The 15,590-nt window shown below is 43.0% G+C and overlaps 1 protein-coding gene across 1 annotated transcript; it reads left to right on the top strand.

Moving 5' to 3' along the window:
• Positions 1–11,365: 11,365 nt before the first annotated feature.
• Positions 11,366–13,489, top strand: LOC101753395 (E3 ubiquitin-protein ligase SP1). Its single transcript, XM_004966807.2, has 4 exons — positions 11,366–12,359; positions 12,448–12,517; positions 12,619–12,910; positions 13,256–13,489. Exons 2-4 carry the CDS (start codon positions 12,454–12,456, stop codon positions 13,332–13,334), a joined length of 435 nt encoding a protein of 144 aa, XP_004966864.1. The 5' UTR covers positions 11,366–12,359; positions 12,448–12,453; the 3' UTR covers positions 13,335–13,489.
• Positions 13,490–15,590: the final 2,101 nt, after the last annotated feature.

The raw sequence follows: 15,590 nt of genomic DNA, 5'->3' as shown, positions 1-15,590 counted from the left end.
TAGTTCTTTAGTAGTGGATGGGTTATGCCCTTGAGCAGCCCACTCATTCAAGTGGTAGCGAGTGGATCGATATGGAGCAAGAAAGCTCGGTCCATTGGTGTATCCGGCATCTACTAGATAGTATTTCCCACTTGGAATAACAAATGCATCGTCCCGAGACATTGCACCACGTAGCACACGTGAATCTGAAGTTGATCCTTCCCATCCCGCTAAGACGTAAACAAATTTCATGTGACGATCACAGACCCCTAAAACATTGGTGGTAATCTGCTGCTTCCTATTCCTATACCTCCCTTGGTCAGCCAAAGGTACAAAAATGTCAATGTGTGTACCATCTAATACTCCAAGGCAATCTTCAAACCACTTCCACTTGGAATCCTCAGGTTCTACAGCTGATGGATCAGGAAGCTTGATAAATTCATGGCATAATGATAGAATACCTCTAAGCACCTCATTGAAGTGACGGCAGATTGGCTCAAGTGACCATCCATATGAGCTACGAATCATCCTCATCTTAGTGCCATGACCCACTACAAGCAAAAAGATTGCTACCTTTTCTTCTACCGACACATTCTTATTATCACACATACCACATCTCTCACGTAAGATGGCACATAGGTCATAAAATGATCTCTTAGTTAGGCGCAAACTATCATAGCAATAGACATTTGATCCTTGGTACATATTTCTTAACATTTGTTTGCGTGTAGCTACATCTCTCTCAGCCACTTCATCCAGATGAACGATATGTCTAGGTCTCTTACGCTGATACCAGTGCACAATCATGCTCATAACAGCAGAAACAAATAAAGCAGCCACTCTTTTTCTCTTCTTCCTACGCATCTCTCATTTGCTCCATGCTTGTATTAACCAAGTCTATGTTGTTGTCAGGCATCTAAAACACATATGCAAAAAGGACTGTTTTAATTTATCATCAAAAAGGTTCATAATTAACTAACTTAGCACCAGCATTGGAAAAGAAATGATATAGCAAACAACAGGTCAGCAGATCAGTCTATGGTATCTAGGTAGCGCAGCAAGGAACGGTATCCAGGTTCACAAAAGGAGGAGTAGGAATACAAGTGATGGACTGAAAGAACTAGTCTGTAGTCAATAGTATAGTGCAAGCAAAGTGGAGAACAAGAAGTGTTGCACAGAAAATTTCTCAGCACCACTACAAATCGTGCATTAGCAATAAGTCAATAACATACAATTTCTCAGCACCACTACAGCTGAATAGCAAGTGAATCAGAGTCAAAGTTTTCAAGCAATGATAAAATTTACATGTAGAACAACTTTTGGACACATAAGGGACAAATTGATTCATGTCAGCACTGAAAATATGATTTCGCCATTTTGCAGAACTGTAACTAAGGCAAAGGCTCCTACAAATATGTTTTGATTGGTTATTAACTCAAAAATACCAAGTGTAGGTCTAGAAAATAGATAAATATCCTTGTAAGCTGAGATGAATTTGATCCAACACTAAAGAAGATCTGACAGATAACCTCAAGGCTTGGATAGGGGTTCCATTTCACGGACAAGGGGATAGCAACAAGTGTTTGAAGGGTACATTAATATGAACTTAGCAAGTACAAGACACTATGACAAAGAAATATCTAGACGTGGAGTTACATCTCTATTTTCACTCAAAATCAGTGATGTGCTGAGTAGCTATGCATAAGCACTGTCAAATGCAGCACGAGATGATTAAAACCTAAATTACCTCAAATCCACAACAAATTACCTCAAATTAGAGGACGTAACAACCAGATCGAGGCACAAATAGTAAGAGCAAAGTGCAATCAGGGAGGAGAAGAGATGTTGCACGAACCCTAGAGACGAAGTGCAACCAGGGACGGCAGCAAGGTAGATGGGGGCGTCAGAGGAGGGGTGGCGGAAGAGGTAGATGTCGCCTTCTTCACGGAGGAGGGGGCGGCGGAGGAGGGGCTGGCAGCACCGAGTGAGCCGATCTGAACGAAGGAGGAGGGGGCGGCGGAGGAGGTGGCAGAGGAGGGGGCGCCGGAGGAGGCGGAGGAGGGGGTGGCGAAGGAGGCGGCGGAGGCGAGTCGGGAGAGGGAGGTGGTGTGGCGTCGGGGAAGGGAGGCGAGTCGGGATGGAAACGATTTTTTCCTTTTAGGCCCGGAATGTGTCGCAGGCAATGAAATTGGCCCATCGAAATCACTGGAAAGACGATTTCCAATTCCACGTGCAGCCAAACAGGAAAAGAATTCCAATTCAGCCCAATTCTTGCGAAACAAATGGGCCCATACTGAATTTTGATCCTTTGTAGTATTTCATTGCATGACAATTAACTTTAAGCTACAAGGACTGAAGCTGATTTCTAAAGCCAGTCTCAATGGGAGATACATAGAGAATTTCATCAGCATTAATTTCTATGCCACAACCTAAGCATCTCTGTAGTAACAGAGTTACAATTATTTTACCTAAAAAGGAATCAATAATAGATATTGTGTGGACAACAAAAAAAAACATGTCTAAATTTACCAGAATCCGTCTAATCATCTGAATGTATGGCTGTTTCTTTTTGACAAATCAGCAAACAAATGCATGTACTACATAACATCATTGGTGTAACAACCAAATTACATTCATTAATCTAAAATATAGTGCCAATTTTATGACAATGACCAAAGCTTTGTCTCCACTAACAACAGCTGCCAAAGCCACTGGACAGGCAATGCATTTCTCACCGCAGGATCAACACACCCAAAAGGCAGTTCACTCGACCTCTCTCCATACAGCTCAATGAATGTCTTCTACATTACCATCAGCTACACATTTCCAGCCAAGGGGTAAAAGAATTTTTTGCGAAGGCTACGAGGATCACGAGCACCTCTTTATGGATTACGTCAAGCGAGGGATATTTGGTCAGCAACTGGGTACGTGCAGGTTCAACAGCTCGGCGACATCTGGGATGTCAGTTTCTTCGATGCTAATCTACATGCTCCTCAGCTCAGAACCCTGATCGTCGCCTTCTTAAGTTCTTATAGAACATTTGGAAGGACATAAATGACATGGTCTTTAATGCCGCCCACAGGTCACCAGCGCAGGTGTTACACTCCATCGACATATGGGCAGATCGCATCCGCAAGCCAGTAGCTATAGAACTTTTTCTCATTCTTGGAGTGCAGGACTACGGGATGTAGCATATAGCTAGCTGTGTGTACTCTCCTCTCCACCCTAACCTCACAATGCACTGAACGCTTTACCTGCGTTCTACATCCGTTCAATGAAAGTTCAGGCGAGCAATTGCTTGTCGTATAAAAACAGAATGTTCAGCTGCAGCTCACTTGAACCAACAGCCATTTAAGTGAATGAGTTCAAAGCCTCAGAAAGCCGACACACAACAAATGATCTATTCGGTGTTCCGTTTTCTGTATCAACGAAAGCAATACCATCAGTGAACAATGAAGCATAGCACACATAAAAACGAAGTTTCAGAAACTCTGCAGTGTACGCGTGCCTAATCATAGAAGTCCAGGGCACGTCATCTCGCCTCAGCATTGCATCAAACAGCATACACATGGTGCCCATGTCGCCAACCTCGGCATCCATAACAGGGTGCCTTTTGTTCTTTACAACCAACTGACAGTAAAATTTCTGCATATATAGCTGAGACTCAGGGTTCTTTGAAACCTCAATTTCCCTTCCAACAATCACATGCATTAGTGTTGCAAAAGGGATGGGAGTCTTGCATCAGAATGTGCAAATAGACTCTTAAAAACTCCTGGAATACCAGTAAAATTGTTAAACGGATAAATTCTCCAGTTCACACGGATCAAACATGGTGGAGCAAACATAAATATATAGTTGTAATGCAGGGTATCCCCAAAAAATGATTGGAGAAATATAATTGCTCCGGTAGTATTGACAACTAACTTACCACCTGGCCTCCATCATTTATAGACATAGCCTTGATACGATAGTGACAACAGAAAGAAGCTAACAATATCAAATCAACACAGTTCAAGTTTCATAGGTGCTTGCTTTAGCATGGACATTAAGTGTAAATATATTTCTATATGCTGCATATCATAAACTAAAAGACATGTTGTTACCTCCCTGACAGAGAAAGCCAGGCATCATAAGGTATACCTTTACGGTATGCCATTGTATTTCACGGTGTAGCTGAAAATTGGTATTCCCATGTGAGTTGTTTCTTTAGTAGTCACTAAAATGAGGCCTGCGAAAATGGAAGATTGTTACTCGCCAGGGGAAGATCATATTGGTTAGGACCTACGAAGAATGTGTTCACAAAGAACAAAAGATACTCCACATATATGAATTGTGGGCCTCCGTGCATGTATTGAGATGTCACTTAATTTGACATTAAAGATGCATGCACTTCCAAATTTTAGTGTGAATTAGTTCTTGTGTACCTAAAGTCAGTTGATGGGTCTCATCCTTGTGAACCCATGCATCTTCCACTGTGCGAAGTTCTTGGTCAGGGTATGTCACATGCCGAAGAGCTTTTGGGCCTTCCTGTCATCATTATTATTCTTGGTACTCATCAGATTCAGTAGACTGAGATGGTAGAACAAAGGTAGGCATAATAACCTAGGTGTAGGAACTACTGCTAAATTGTGAGCTTGGGCGTAAACATTTTGCTAAAATGCGAGTTAGACATTGGACGATTGCATGACATAATCATAATGGTATACTGAGTATTTAACATTAAATATTTTGCAAATGTTTAGTAGTTGCTAGTTGCCACCATACATGCATGATTGCATGGTTCACTACCACATAATTATGGTAGCAAGTACATACACTGATTTCTATCTAATGATCTCAGTTCTTAGAAGTATCATTCCTCAATATTTTCGAACTAAAAATTGATCCAGAGACTTCAAATAGTGATGCTAGCAGTTGTCCAGAAAAGCACATTATATGAGCACCAAGGAACTATAAGTTACCTGGGAAAGTGAGAGAACTCATTGTGCCATGTCTAATTAAAATTCCCGATGGCGACGAAAAGGCAAATAATTGTACTTATACTAAACCAAGAAAATAATATAATTCTTGTGGGAGCAATTGTTCTATGTAGTTCGGTACTTCCCACTTATTATATTGAAAAGGGCGAGTACAAAGCTAACCGATTGAACAAAACATTTACCATACTTTAAGTATGGTTGAAATTTCACCTGGGGATCTTGGTTGGATGGATCAATCTCTGAAGATTTTCTTCCTGCACATTTACCAGCAATGGAGTCTTAACACCCCCCACTCCCCCAACATTAGCATTGACAGAATCTGTAAATTCAAGGTACTCTGTTTATTATATCAACCTAGCATGCTCTGTTTTTCGTTATATATCAAAGTAGCACAGAGAACAAGGCGACTGAGCAGATCAAACAGGATAACCAACATTTTCCTGGAGTGCTCAACAATAGAACCAGACCGTCCAAATCTAATCACTTAAACATGGAAATGCATTTTCTGATTAATTCTTCATGTTTGGATGATAAATCCAGCTGATCCACAATTAGAATCATGCAATTCGTAATGGTATCTATATCAAAGAATAGAACTGCATTTCAATTTTCAACTGCAAACAAGTTCTCGAACACGATTCGTCAGTTTCATCGGATTTATCCTTTGACGCGATACAAGGACGGAAATCAGGAGCATTTCATCCACGCAAACAAAGGGGTCTCAGGATTCTGACAGAAATCGAAGCAGACACACATGACACGGATCGATCAGAGTTTTGGGCGGGCGCACGTACGTGCTCACGCGTACGTCAGCCTGGGGGGATGGAATCGCGCGTCGATCATCGGAGAAGAGCCCGTCGGAGAGGCGTCGCGCGCGGTCAGCGACGGAGGACGAGGCGGCCGCGTAGCCAGGTGCAGCGTGGAGGAGGAGGGCAGTGGAGGACGCGTGGGCGGCGGTGGCCGCGGCGGCGAGGGCGACCCCAGAAGCGGACACGGGCACGGGCGCCGGGGAGGGCGAGGAACACGCCCTGGATGCCGGTGAAGAGCTTCCTCCAGCGGCGGGAGAGGGCGGTGGTCCGGGCCGCGGCGGCGGCGGGGAGGCGGAGGAGGATGAGCAGGAGCACGTCGTCGGGGAGCGAGCCGAAGTAGTCCCCGCCGCCGCCAGCGGAGACGGAGGCGCGCTTCTCGCGGTCGGAGTCCATCACGCCGTCGCAGCGCATCCCGCGTCCATCGGCGATCACGATGGCGGCGGCGCGGTCGTGCGAGACTCTTGGTTTCGGGGAATGCTGAGGAGGGCGAGAGGGAAAACCGTTAGAAAAAGGAGAGCGCCGTGGCCCGTGGCAACTGGCAATGCGATCTGGCAGTCCAGCTAATATGGCGTTTTTTTTGGAAACATCCTCGATAATTTCTCGGGCATTCATTTCCGTCCAGGAACTAGAAACCTAGGCGTGGCTTTGCCACGCCCTACAAGGAGCAGGCCAGTCCGTATAGAGCTGATAGCCTGTCAGAGCGAGAGAGCGACACCAGTTTTCTTTTTTCTTTTTCTTTTTGAAATAAACCACCAGTTTTCTTCATTGTTGTCACAAAGATTAAACTGGTCAAGATATTCTTCTGAGGTACACGGCTAGCCCGAGTCCGCATGGCGACTGGCGACGGCGAACTGGCGATCGTGAGTGCACCCTGATCTCATCTCCACTCTGAGATCCTTGCGTCATCAGCCAGGTGTGCATCCTTGATCTCCCACTCCTCTCATCCTTCTCGTGATGGATCTACCGGAGGAACTAGTGGGCAAATTGGATCTCGCTCCTGGAATTCGCTTCAGAGAGGAAGTCTGCCAGCTCTTTGGCTCCCCGGTCCATCATCCTTCTTCAAATGTGGATGGATCTTTCTTTCTTCTTGCAACTTTCGGTCGCTACACTTTTCGGTTGACACCAACATCAGTCAGTTTTGCTTTGGCCTCTTGTTTGGGGGGCTCGCCGAATGGTTTTCACGTGGAATTTCTCAATGAGCATCACTTCAGGTTCTCTATCTCATGCAAGAAAGTGGGTTTTCTTGTCTATGCCCTTCGGAGGTTCATTGATTCTTCCTTCGATGTGTATTTTCATCTTTGGAATAATAGTGTTGCTTATTGGGAAAAAGAAAAACGACTTTGGGAGGAAGAACAAGGAAAAAGAGTGGAACAAAGTTCTTTCTAAGAAATAAAAGAGAGCCATGAAAGCATCTTCGTTTGGGAAGAAAGTTCGTTTTGCAAAAAAGTTAGTCCAAGACTCCCCGGTGGCTAAGCATCGTCCTCAATCATTCGCAGTTGGTGATTTGAATGTTCCCATTCATCACAATTCAGCCTTTGTCGCTTGTTCTGGATTTTCAAGGAGGGATGTGCAGGTGAATCATGTTTTTGGAAGATTGCATACAGATCTTGGTTGTTCTTCGGGTTCTTTGCATGTTCACCAATCTGAGGCGAAATCAACGGAGGAAAGTTATGTGAACACAATAGTTCGTAATTCAAAATTCAAAGGTGAGCAACAGTTAGAGTCAGCCAATGAGGTTTTCTGCTCTAAATGTCTTGGTCTGGGCCATGTGTCTGGGCTCTGCCGATCTCTAATTCGTTGTAAAGCCTGCCTCAAATTCGGTCATTGGGCCAAGCGTTGCCTCACGAAAAGCAATCTCCCTTCCACGCTTACATTTAAATTGCTTTCCTAGTTCAGAAGCACTGATGAATTACCTGTTGATAAGATCATTGAGATCCATTTCAACCATTTATCAGGAATCCCATATGCTTCATCACTTGGAGAATTGCATCATGTTCTACTGTATCAAAGGCTTTTGAAAAAATCCAACTTGAGGATAATGATTTCTCTCCTACTCTGATGGTATTGGTGAATGTATTCAAAAGAACAAGCTAGACAGTACTGGATTGTTCTGCTTTTTATGAAGCCATACTTGTTGGCATGGAGGATTTGCAAGATGAGGGTCTGCTGCGCTGTTTACAGTTTGTGGTTAATTTTGCCTGCAACAGAGGTATGCTCAGCATCCCAATTCCTCAACCAAGCAATGACTTCCCTATCATACAGTATGCGGATGACACCCTCCTTCTCATGCAAGCTGACGCAACATAGTTGTTGTTTCTTAAAGACTTGCTGAATATGTTTGCTGCATCAACCGGTTTGAAGGTCAATTATCATGAATCTCTGATGATATCAGTAAATGTCTCAGACAGCAAGATGGCAGACCTAGTTGCAGTCTTTGGTTGCCAAATTGGGGCTATGCCCTTCATGTACCTAGGCCTGCCCATGGGAACGACCAAACCAAGGTTTGAAGATCTAACACCATCATGGATAGGGTAGAAAGAAGATTGTCGGCGTGCTCTTCTTTCCTGTCATATTCAGGGAGACTCCAGATGGTAAATTCAATTATAACCCCAACGATAACATATGCCATGTGCACAATCAAATTGCCAGCTAGTTTCTTTGAGGCTATTGATAGATTGAGGAAGCAATGCTTGTGGCGCGGGAATGATCAGACAAGAAAAGGAGGTAATTTGGCGGCTTGGCCACTAGTTCAAAAACTGAAACCAAAGAGTGGCTTGGGAGTCTTAAACCTCAGATTGCAGAATGAAACTGTGCTATTGAAACAGTTAAACAAATTTTATTCAAGAGCTGAAGTGCCTTGGGTACAATTGATTTGGTTCAAATATTACAATCATAGAGTGCCACATGGGACAAGGAAAGTAGGATCATTCTGGTGGAAGGATGTCCTGCGGTTGAATGTAATTTTTAGCGTCCTGTAAGGTTGGTGAGGTGGTGTTTTATCAACCCAATATCCTAGACTATAGTCCTTTGCAATCAACCCAAATATTTCGGTCAAGGATATAATGGAGTAGAATGATCTAGAATCAATATTCTACCTACCATTGTCACCACAAGCGATGGAGGAATCACACAATGCAAAATCAAATTAAGGCTGTTGAGTATTCGGTTTCATCAAAACATATGTGGAGCTTTATATGGGGAGATCAACCTTACACCTCAAGGTGCATCTACAGCCTAGCCTTCAAGCACTTGCAAATCCCTCAAATGTTTGCATGGCTCTAGAAGTCCAAATGCACACCAAGGCTCAAATTCTTTGCTTGGTTAATTCTAGTGGACAGACAGAACATGAAGACGATGCTGCAACGAAGAAATTATAATGTCCAGCCAGATGTTTTTTTGCATCCTATGCAATGACAATGTTGAAGAAGACATAGGCCACCTCTTCTTTGATTGCCCCTTTGCAATGTCCTATTGGCACAAAATAGGTTTCAGTTGGCCTAACTCGCATTGCGTTCACGAGCGCCTGATTAGAGCCAGATCAATATTACATATACCCTTCTTCATGAAGATTTTTATCACAGATCTACACCAAATCGTAATATCCATAGAGGATCCAAAACATTATCGAACCCTCTTTCAATATGCGAAAAATAACAACAAATCACCAAATCCGCCTTCCTAACTGGATAAATTAAGTTTACATGAGCATATCTCCTTTGCTGGAGCCAGCGAGCAACCAAAATTCCCTATGATTTTCTTCAAAAGGAGTCTCCAAACCCGTCGAATCCAAACATAATGTGCACTATACGTACATGAGAGGAGCAGATCTGGACCATACCTTTGCGCAGATGAAGACGATGATGGGGCTCAAGCCGGTGGTGAGGATGGTCAACTCGGTGAAGAAGATGAATCCGCACAAACTCAGGGGAAGAATATCTCATAAGTGATGAAGATGAAGCAAATCTGCACACCACCTTTACCTAGGGGGTGTTTGGATACCCCTTGCTAAACTTTAGCACATGTCACATCGGATGTTTGGATACTAATTAGGAGTATTAAACATAGTCTAATTACAAAACTAATTACACAGACGGAGTCTAATTCGCGAGATGAATCTATTAAGCCTAATTAGTTCATGATTTGACAATATGGTGCTACAGTAACCATTTGCTGATGATGGATTAATTATCTTTAATAGATTCGTCTCGTGAATAAGACTCTATCTGTGCAATTAGTTTTGTAATTAGCTCATGTTTAGTCCTAATTAGCATCCGAACATCCGATGTGACACTGCTAAAGTTTAGCACCTCATATACAAACACTCCTGGTATCCGCGTTGTCACCTCCACCAATGCGGTGAAGGAGGCGAGTGGGAAGAGAAGAGTGAAAAGAGGACTGAAATAGGGAGCGGAATCGAGACAGAAACCGATCGCCTAGGTGGAGGGCAGGGTAACCCTAGCCGGCCCAATTGTCGGCGGCGAGGCCCATGTGAGCTCCGGTACCCCTTCTCTCTTTTTCACAGCCCCCTGGCCTTCTTCCTCTCCAGCTTATGAAATAGGGCCCACTTGCAGGCTGCGGGCCTCGCTAAAGGCCTACCAAAGCACCAATCGTGTGCCAATGCTTCCATCCGTCGGCCGTCGTCACTCTTCTTCTCATCTTCGAACCCCACCTCCATGTTGTACACAGTACACGTGGCCGACCTCCAGGCTCCACGCCGCCGCCGTGGCCCCGTGGCGCATTGGCGCTCACCACCGTCAGGCACATGATCTTCGAGGGCTCCCTTCCCCTGCAGTATTGCGCTAAATCTGCTCCTCTGCGACGGCGCAAGCCACTGCGCGCAAAGTGTTCGACGAAATGCCAAACATACCGAACACGTCATGCAGTCACGTACGGTACAGAGGACAGAGGTGCTCACATGACACATGTTCGCGTATATGGAGAGCACTGGTGGACGCACGAGGCACACTGCGCTCGGATTTTTCTGCATCCGCCGTGGCATATGCTCAGTGATGTGATCAGTTTTCCTGCTGATATCTGCTGTTCAGCTCAGTGGTGTGATCATCACACTGGTGCTCTTCAAGAGTGCGCACAGCATAATATGGATTATGTCATGTGCATCCACGACCACGAGTTACATGCTCGCAGAAATTATGAGTTAGCTGACGAAGGCCATGGAGTTCCCCTGTCCTGAAAATGCAGGGGGGCTTAGTATGGAAGGAGAAGGAAGCTGTGGCTCGTAGTGAGACGATGACAATTGGTTACGTATCTCCAGCCTTTGTCCAGGCCCTGGCCCTGAATGCCTTGTAGTGCTGCAGGCTCTTGAAGATCAGTGGCATGATGATCAATGTCCAGCAACTAGTTGGTTCTAACAAATCTTAAATGTTCGTGGGCATTACCTGTAGTGACGCGATGATGGGATTTCAAATGGTATAGCACTGTGAGATAGACTAGTAAGCATTTTCAGTTAATCTTGAGCTCGTCTTTGATTCGAATTTCATATGCTGTAGATTCAAGGTGAACTGATAAGTACTTTTGTTGTTTCTGAACTTTCAAGTTTGTTTGCCTTTTCAGTACAAGGAAAAAGGTTTGGTCGGTTACTCTTTGCACAACAGCTTCTGCATTTTATTTAAGTTCAATTGATTTATGGATCAATGTCTCAGGCCTTTCAGTCATATTTGTTGGTTCTGAATTACTGAGTTTTAGTGCTAATTTTCATGCCATTAATGCCATACTGCTTTGAATTTATTTATTTGTCATGTTCCAGTTTCTTCCAAACTTCTTATTCTTGAACAAAATTTTGACAAGTCAAGCACACGATCATCGCAACATTTAATATATGGTTAACTTCCTGAAATTTAGGTAGCTATACCTATAGCTGAGTTAAGTGCTTGCAAATTCTAAGGTTGTTATACCTGTACTTTCTGTAGTCGTGATTTTGTTCCACTCATATTTGGTTTCAGTACGAATCAAGTTTTAACCTATTGGTTTTGACGTTTTGTTAGGCGCCAATTCTCCTATTTGTAGCTTTCTGTATTTGAGGCAACTTTCACTAACTAGTTAAACACATTGATCTGGGACGATGCTTCATCTGTGGTGTTTGCTCTAGTAGTTCAAAATCCTTTGTACCAACACAAGACCATCTTACCCATAGCCAGAAAGAATGGCAGATAGTTTTTTCAACCACTGGTTACCACAACTACTGGTCAACCTAGTTCTAGGCTTTCTGTTCCAAATAAAACAGCTGCAGGTGTAAAGTTCACTATTGCCTCAGTTGATTAGTAGGTCTTCTCCTATCAGCTACTCACATAGAGCTTTTTCTCTTAATACAAAGATACGCAGTTCTCCTGTGTGTTCGATAAAAACATAGAGCTTCAAACAAAGGAAGGCCTCTTGTACTCCTTATGACCAGTTACGCACCACGAACACTCCTGCCTCTGCCTCCACCACCTTATGATCTTTTTTTTTTTGAAACATTGACCACCTTATGATCTCACTCATGATATTATTACCTGGAGCACTTCACTGTCAGTTTCTGAGTTTTTTCGCTTGATTCTTCCAGGCTCCATTGTCGATCATCTGGTAGCAGTCAAAGGTATTTACCTCTCCCTATTTCTCTCTCTTTTAAAAAAGTTAAAGAAAAAAATTCTGGTTCCAAGCTAATCACAGATTCATCTTTTCAGGTCCCCATGAATATCTTGAATGCTCTGGTCTCCTTTGCTTCCCGATGGTTCCTGTACTTCGTGGTAGCAGGTGTGGGATTACTTCATAACTGTTTGCTCAGCCATTGGCCATATCCTTCCATTTTTCACATAGAGTTCTGCTTCCATTCGGTTTCAAATTTTCAATTGCAGTGGTTATACTAGCGGTGTTCTACTGCTTCCTGAAGCAACTAGCAGATGATGCTGGCACAGAGCATGAACCAATTCGGCGTCAAGATGCAACAGCCCGCGAAACTGAACCGATCCTTCCAAGAAAAGAGGTGTTTTTCAGCTACGGAGCAACTGGAGAGCAGCCTGAGTCCAGCGTGTGCCCCGCTGAAGATTCAGATAGTGACAAGATGTGCAAAATCTGCTACGATGCTCCCCGGAGTTGCTTCTTCATACCCTGCGGCCATTGCTTTACCTGCTTTACATGCGCAAGGAGGTATGTTTCTCACATCTTTTCAAGGCGATATGTTCTGAGCAGCTTAGATTTTTTTTTTCCCCACTAATTTTGTTGACTTACTGTTGCTGATACAAGACACATGATCGTGCTTCTAGTGATGCTGATAGAGAATATCTCATATCCAATTTATATGTTTGATTTATCTCTCTTGGAAAATTTGTAGGATGTAGTATTCCATCAACCTATAGAAAGGCTGCTTGTGTGAATGGAGTGGCTAAAACGTAAAACTATAGACCCGGCTTTCGTATCTTAAAAGATTTACAAATTTGGAGGGAGTAGGTGAAATGCTGTTGAATAAATGCATGTTGCTGATTGCTGTTGCAGGATCGTGGAAGAGGAAAACAAGGCCTGCCCGATCTGTCGGAGGCTGATCCACAGAGTAAAAAGAGTCGAGAGCCCTTAGATCAACCAGAAGGATCTGCACTTTTTTGTTTAAGGGATCTGCATCTAGGGGTGGTAAAGGGCCATCTAATTTAGTCTAGCAAATTTAAGGATCGGGCTCAATAAGAGCCGGACCATAAATTAATATAATTTTAATCTAAAAATAGATAGAGTTAAGTTGGATTGTTAAGGAGGCATAAGGGCCATGATCCATTACCAACCCTATCTGCACCTGCCTCTGCCCTCGCCCATTCCTTGATCTTCTTTCTTCCTTTGGATCAGTCTTTGTGTAGCTCGCTGGGCTTGTCGGATGTGTTGGGCCGATGGGCTGGATACTTGCCGCAGCCCTGTGAGGAAAATACAGCCCAAGTTTTTTTTTGATCCAGAATCAATTGATCTTTTTCTCGTTTTTGGAAATGAACTGTACCAGAGCTATCAAGTGCTGATGGTATGAATTTAAAGAATTTAATTAACAATTTTTTAGGCGGATTATTCCATCTTAGGTACTAGTCGGACCCCTTTTCCTTTCCTAACTTCAGTATTTCTGATGTTTTTTTATTTTTCCTCATGTTTATCGAGAAAAAATATCACACGCTCAATAGCTTGGTGTTTGCCTCATGTTGCATTAAAAAAAATCGCACGGTATTTGCCGTCGCTACAACTCTCACACTGATGTCGTGCACCCAAGCTTCCCTACCACGCGTTGCGTCTGCAGTTGCGGCCAGAATAAAACTCAATAAAATCTGTAGCTGGTGCTGGTCGGCTGATTCCTCCGTGTCCGTGGCGCCCAAGTTTCCTCCCCCCGCTTGGACTATCCGCAGAGCATCGTGCGCTGTCCACGTCACATGAGAGGAACAAAAGCAACTTTTCTAAAATCATCAAATAGTGGATAAAAATTCCTGTATGCTATTGAAAATTTAACTCATCCCTTCTAAGCCATCCAAATTTAGACCATGCCTTTAGTGCCATTGGAAATTTAACTTCATCCCTTCCTTGCCATTGCTGTCACAACACAGTCACATGGATGTTAAGTGAAGGTGGAAAAGACAATGTTACCCTTAGAAGAGAAGAGATGAAGCAATTTTCTTGCTATCCCTTCTATGCTTTTGTCATCATTCATTGTAGAAATATTTTGTAACTGAATATTTTTAACTAAGTCCCCCAGTATATTGTAAACCCCCAGCATATATTTGGATACTAGAGCTGGAAACTAGTTGCTGTGAAATTACCATGACTCAAATGCACAATCAATTCAAAGTATAGCATATTGATTATTTGCTGGGCGGCGTGCATTTTGTCAATTTGGGGGAGGAGATAGGACGTCGCTGGTGGTTGAGGTTGGTGGAGGGGTAAAAATGGAAAAAACAGCACCAGAAGAACGGGTTTTAACGGAGTCACGGTGATTTACAGAGAAAAATAACGGCAATGGTATAGAGGGGATAAAATTAATTTTTTAATGGTACGGTTTAAATTTGGATGGCATAAAAGGGATAGCTTAATTCCGATAGCATATAAGGAATTTTCTCAAAATATTACTGCAACACAATTATTTGGACAATTCAATTCTAGCCGCATGAATAGTCCTTAAAATGTCCAAAACTGTACATCTCTACACAACTTTTCTTTCCCACCCTTAAAAATGCGAAGTTGTGGAAAGTTGAGAAAGATTGGAGAAAAAAGCAGGGGTGGGTCCGGGGGTACTTATTTTTGCTAATCCATACTCCCTCCGTTTCAAATTGTAAGTCATTCCAACTTTCTTGGAAAGTCAAAACACCTCAAGTTTGATCAAATTTATACAATAAAGTACTAACATTTATGATACCAAATAAGTAGTATTAGATTCTTCATACATCTATTCGGTGCTATAAATCTTTGTAATCCTCTCTATAATTTTGGTCAAACATAAAATGGTTTGACTCTCCAAGCAAGTTGAAATGAACTACAATTTGGAACGGAGGGAGTAGTATTTAAGGGTATAATCAACTACACATTTCAAAAAATAGGGCTAAAATAGTCAAATTTACGTACATTTTGAACTTTTGAATACCCACTCTTGATTCTTCAAGTCCTGTGCCCGCCCCTGGAAAAAGGTTAGGCTTATAACTTCCGGAAGAGTTTCATAATTTGAATACGTTATATTCAAATTTATTGTGGACGACCGATTAACTTTTGAACAAGCCGACTAAACTAGAAAAATCAGTTCAAGTGTTGAACTATTGTTATTTCATTTTCTTGTGGGGTGGAATAACAAACTCGAGGGCGGTGGATCCGGCGTTCA

This window comes from Setaria italica, chromosome IV (genome assembly GCF_000263155.2).
Source record: "Setaria italica strain Yugu1 chromosome IV, Setaria_italica_v2.0, whole genome shotgun sequence".
Classification (NCBI taxonomy): Eukaryota; Viridiplantae; Streptophyta; class Magnoliopsida; order Poales; family Poaceae; genus Setaria; species Setaria italica.
This window is presented reverse-complemented; position numbering and strand designations above follow the sequence as displayed.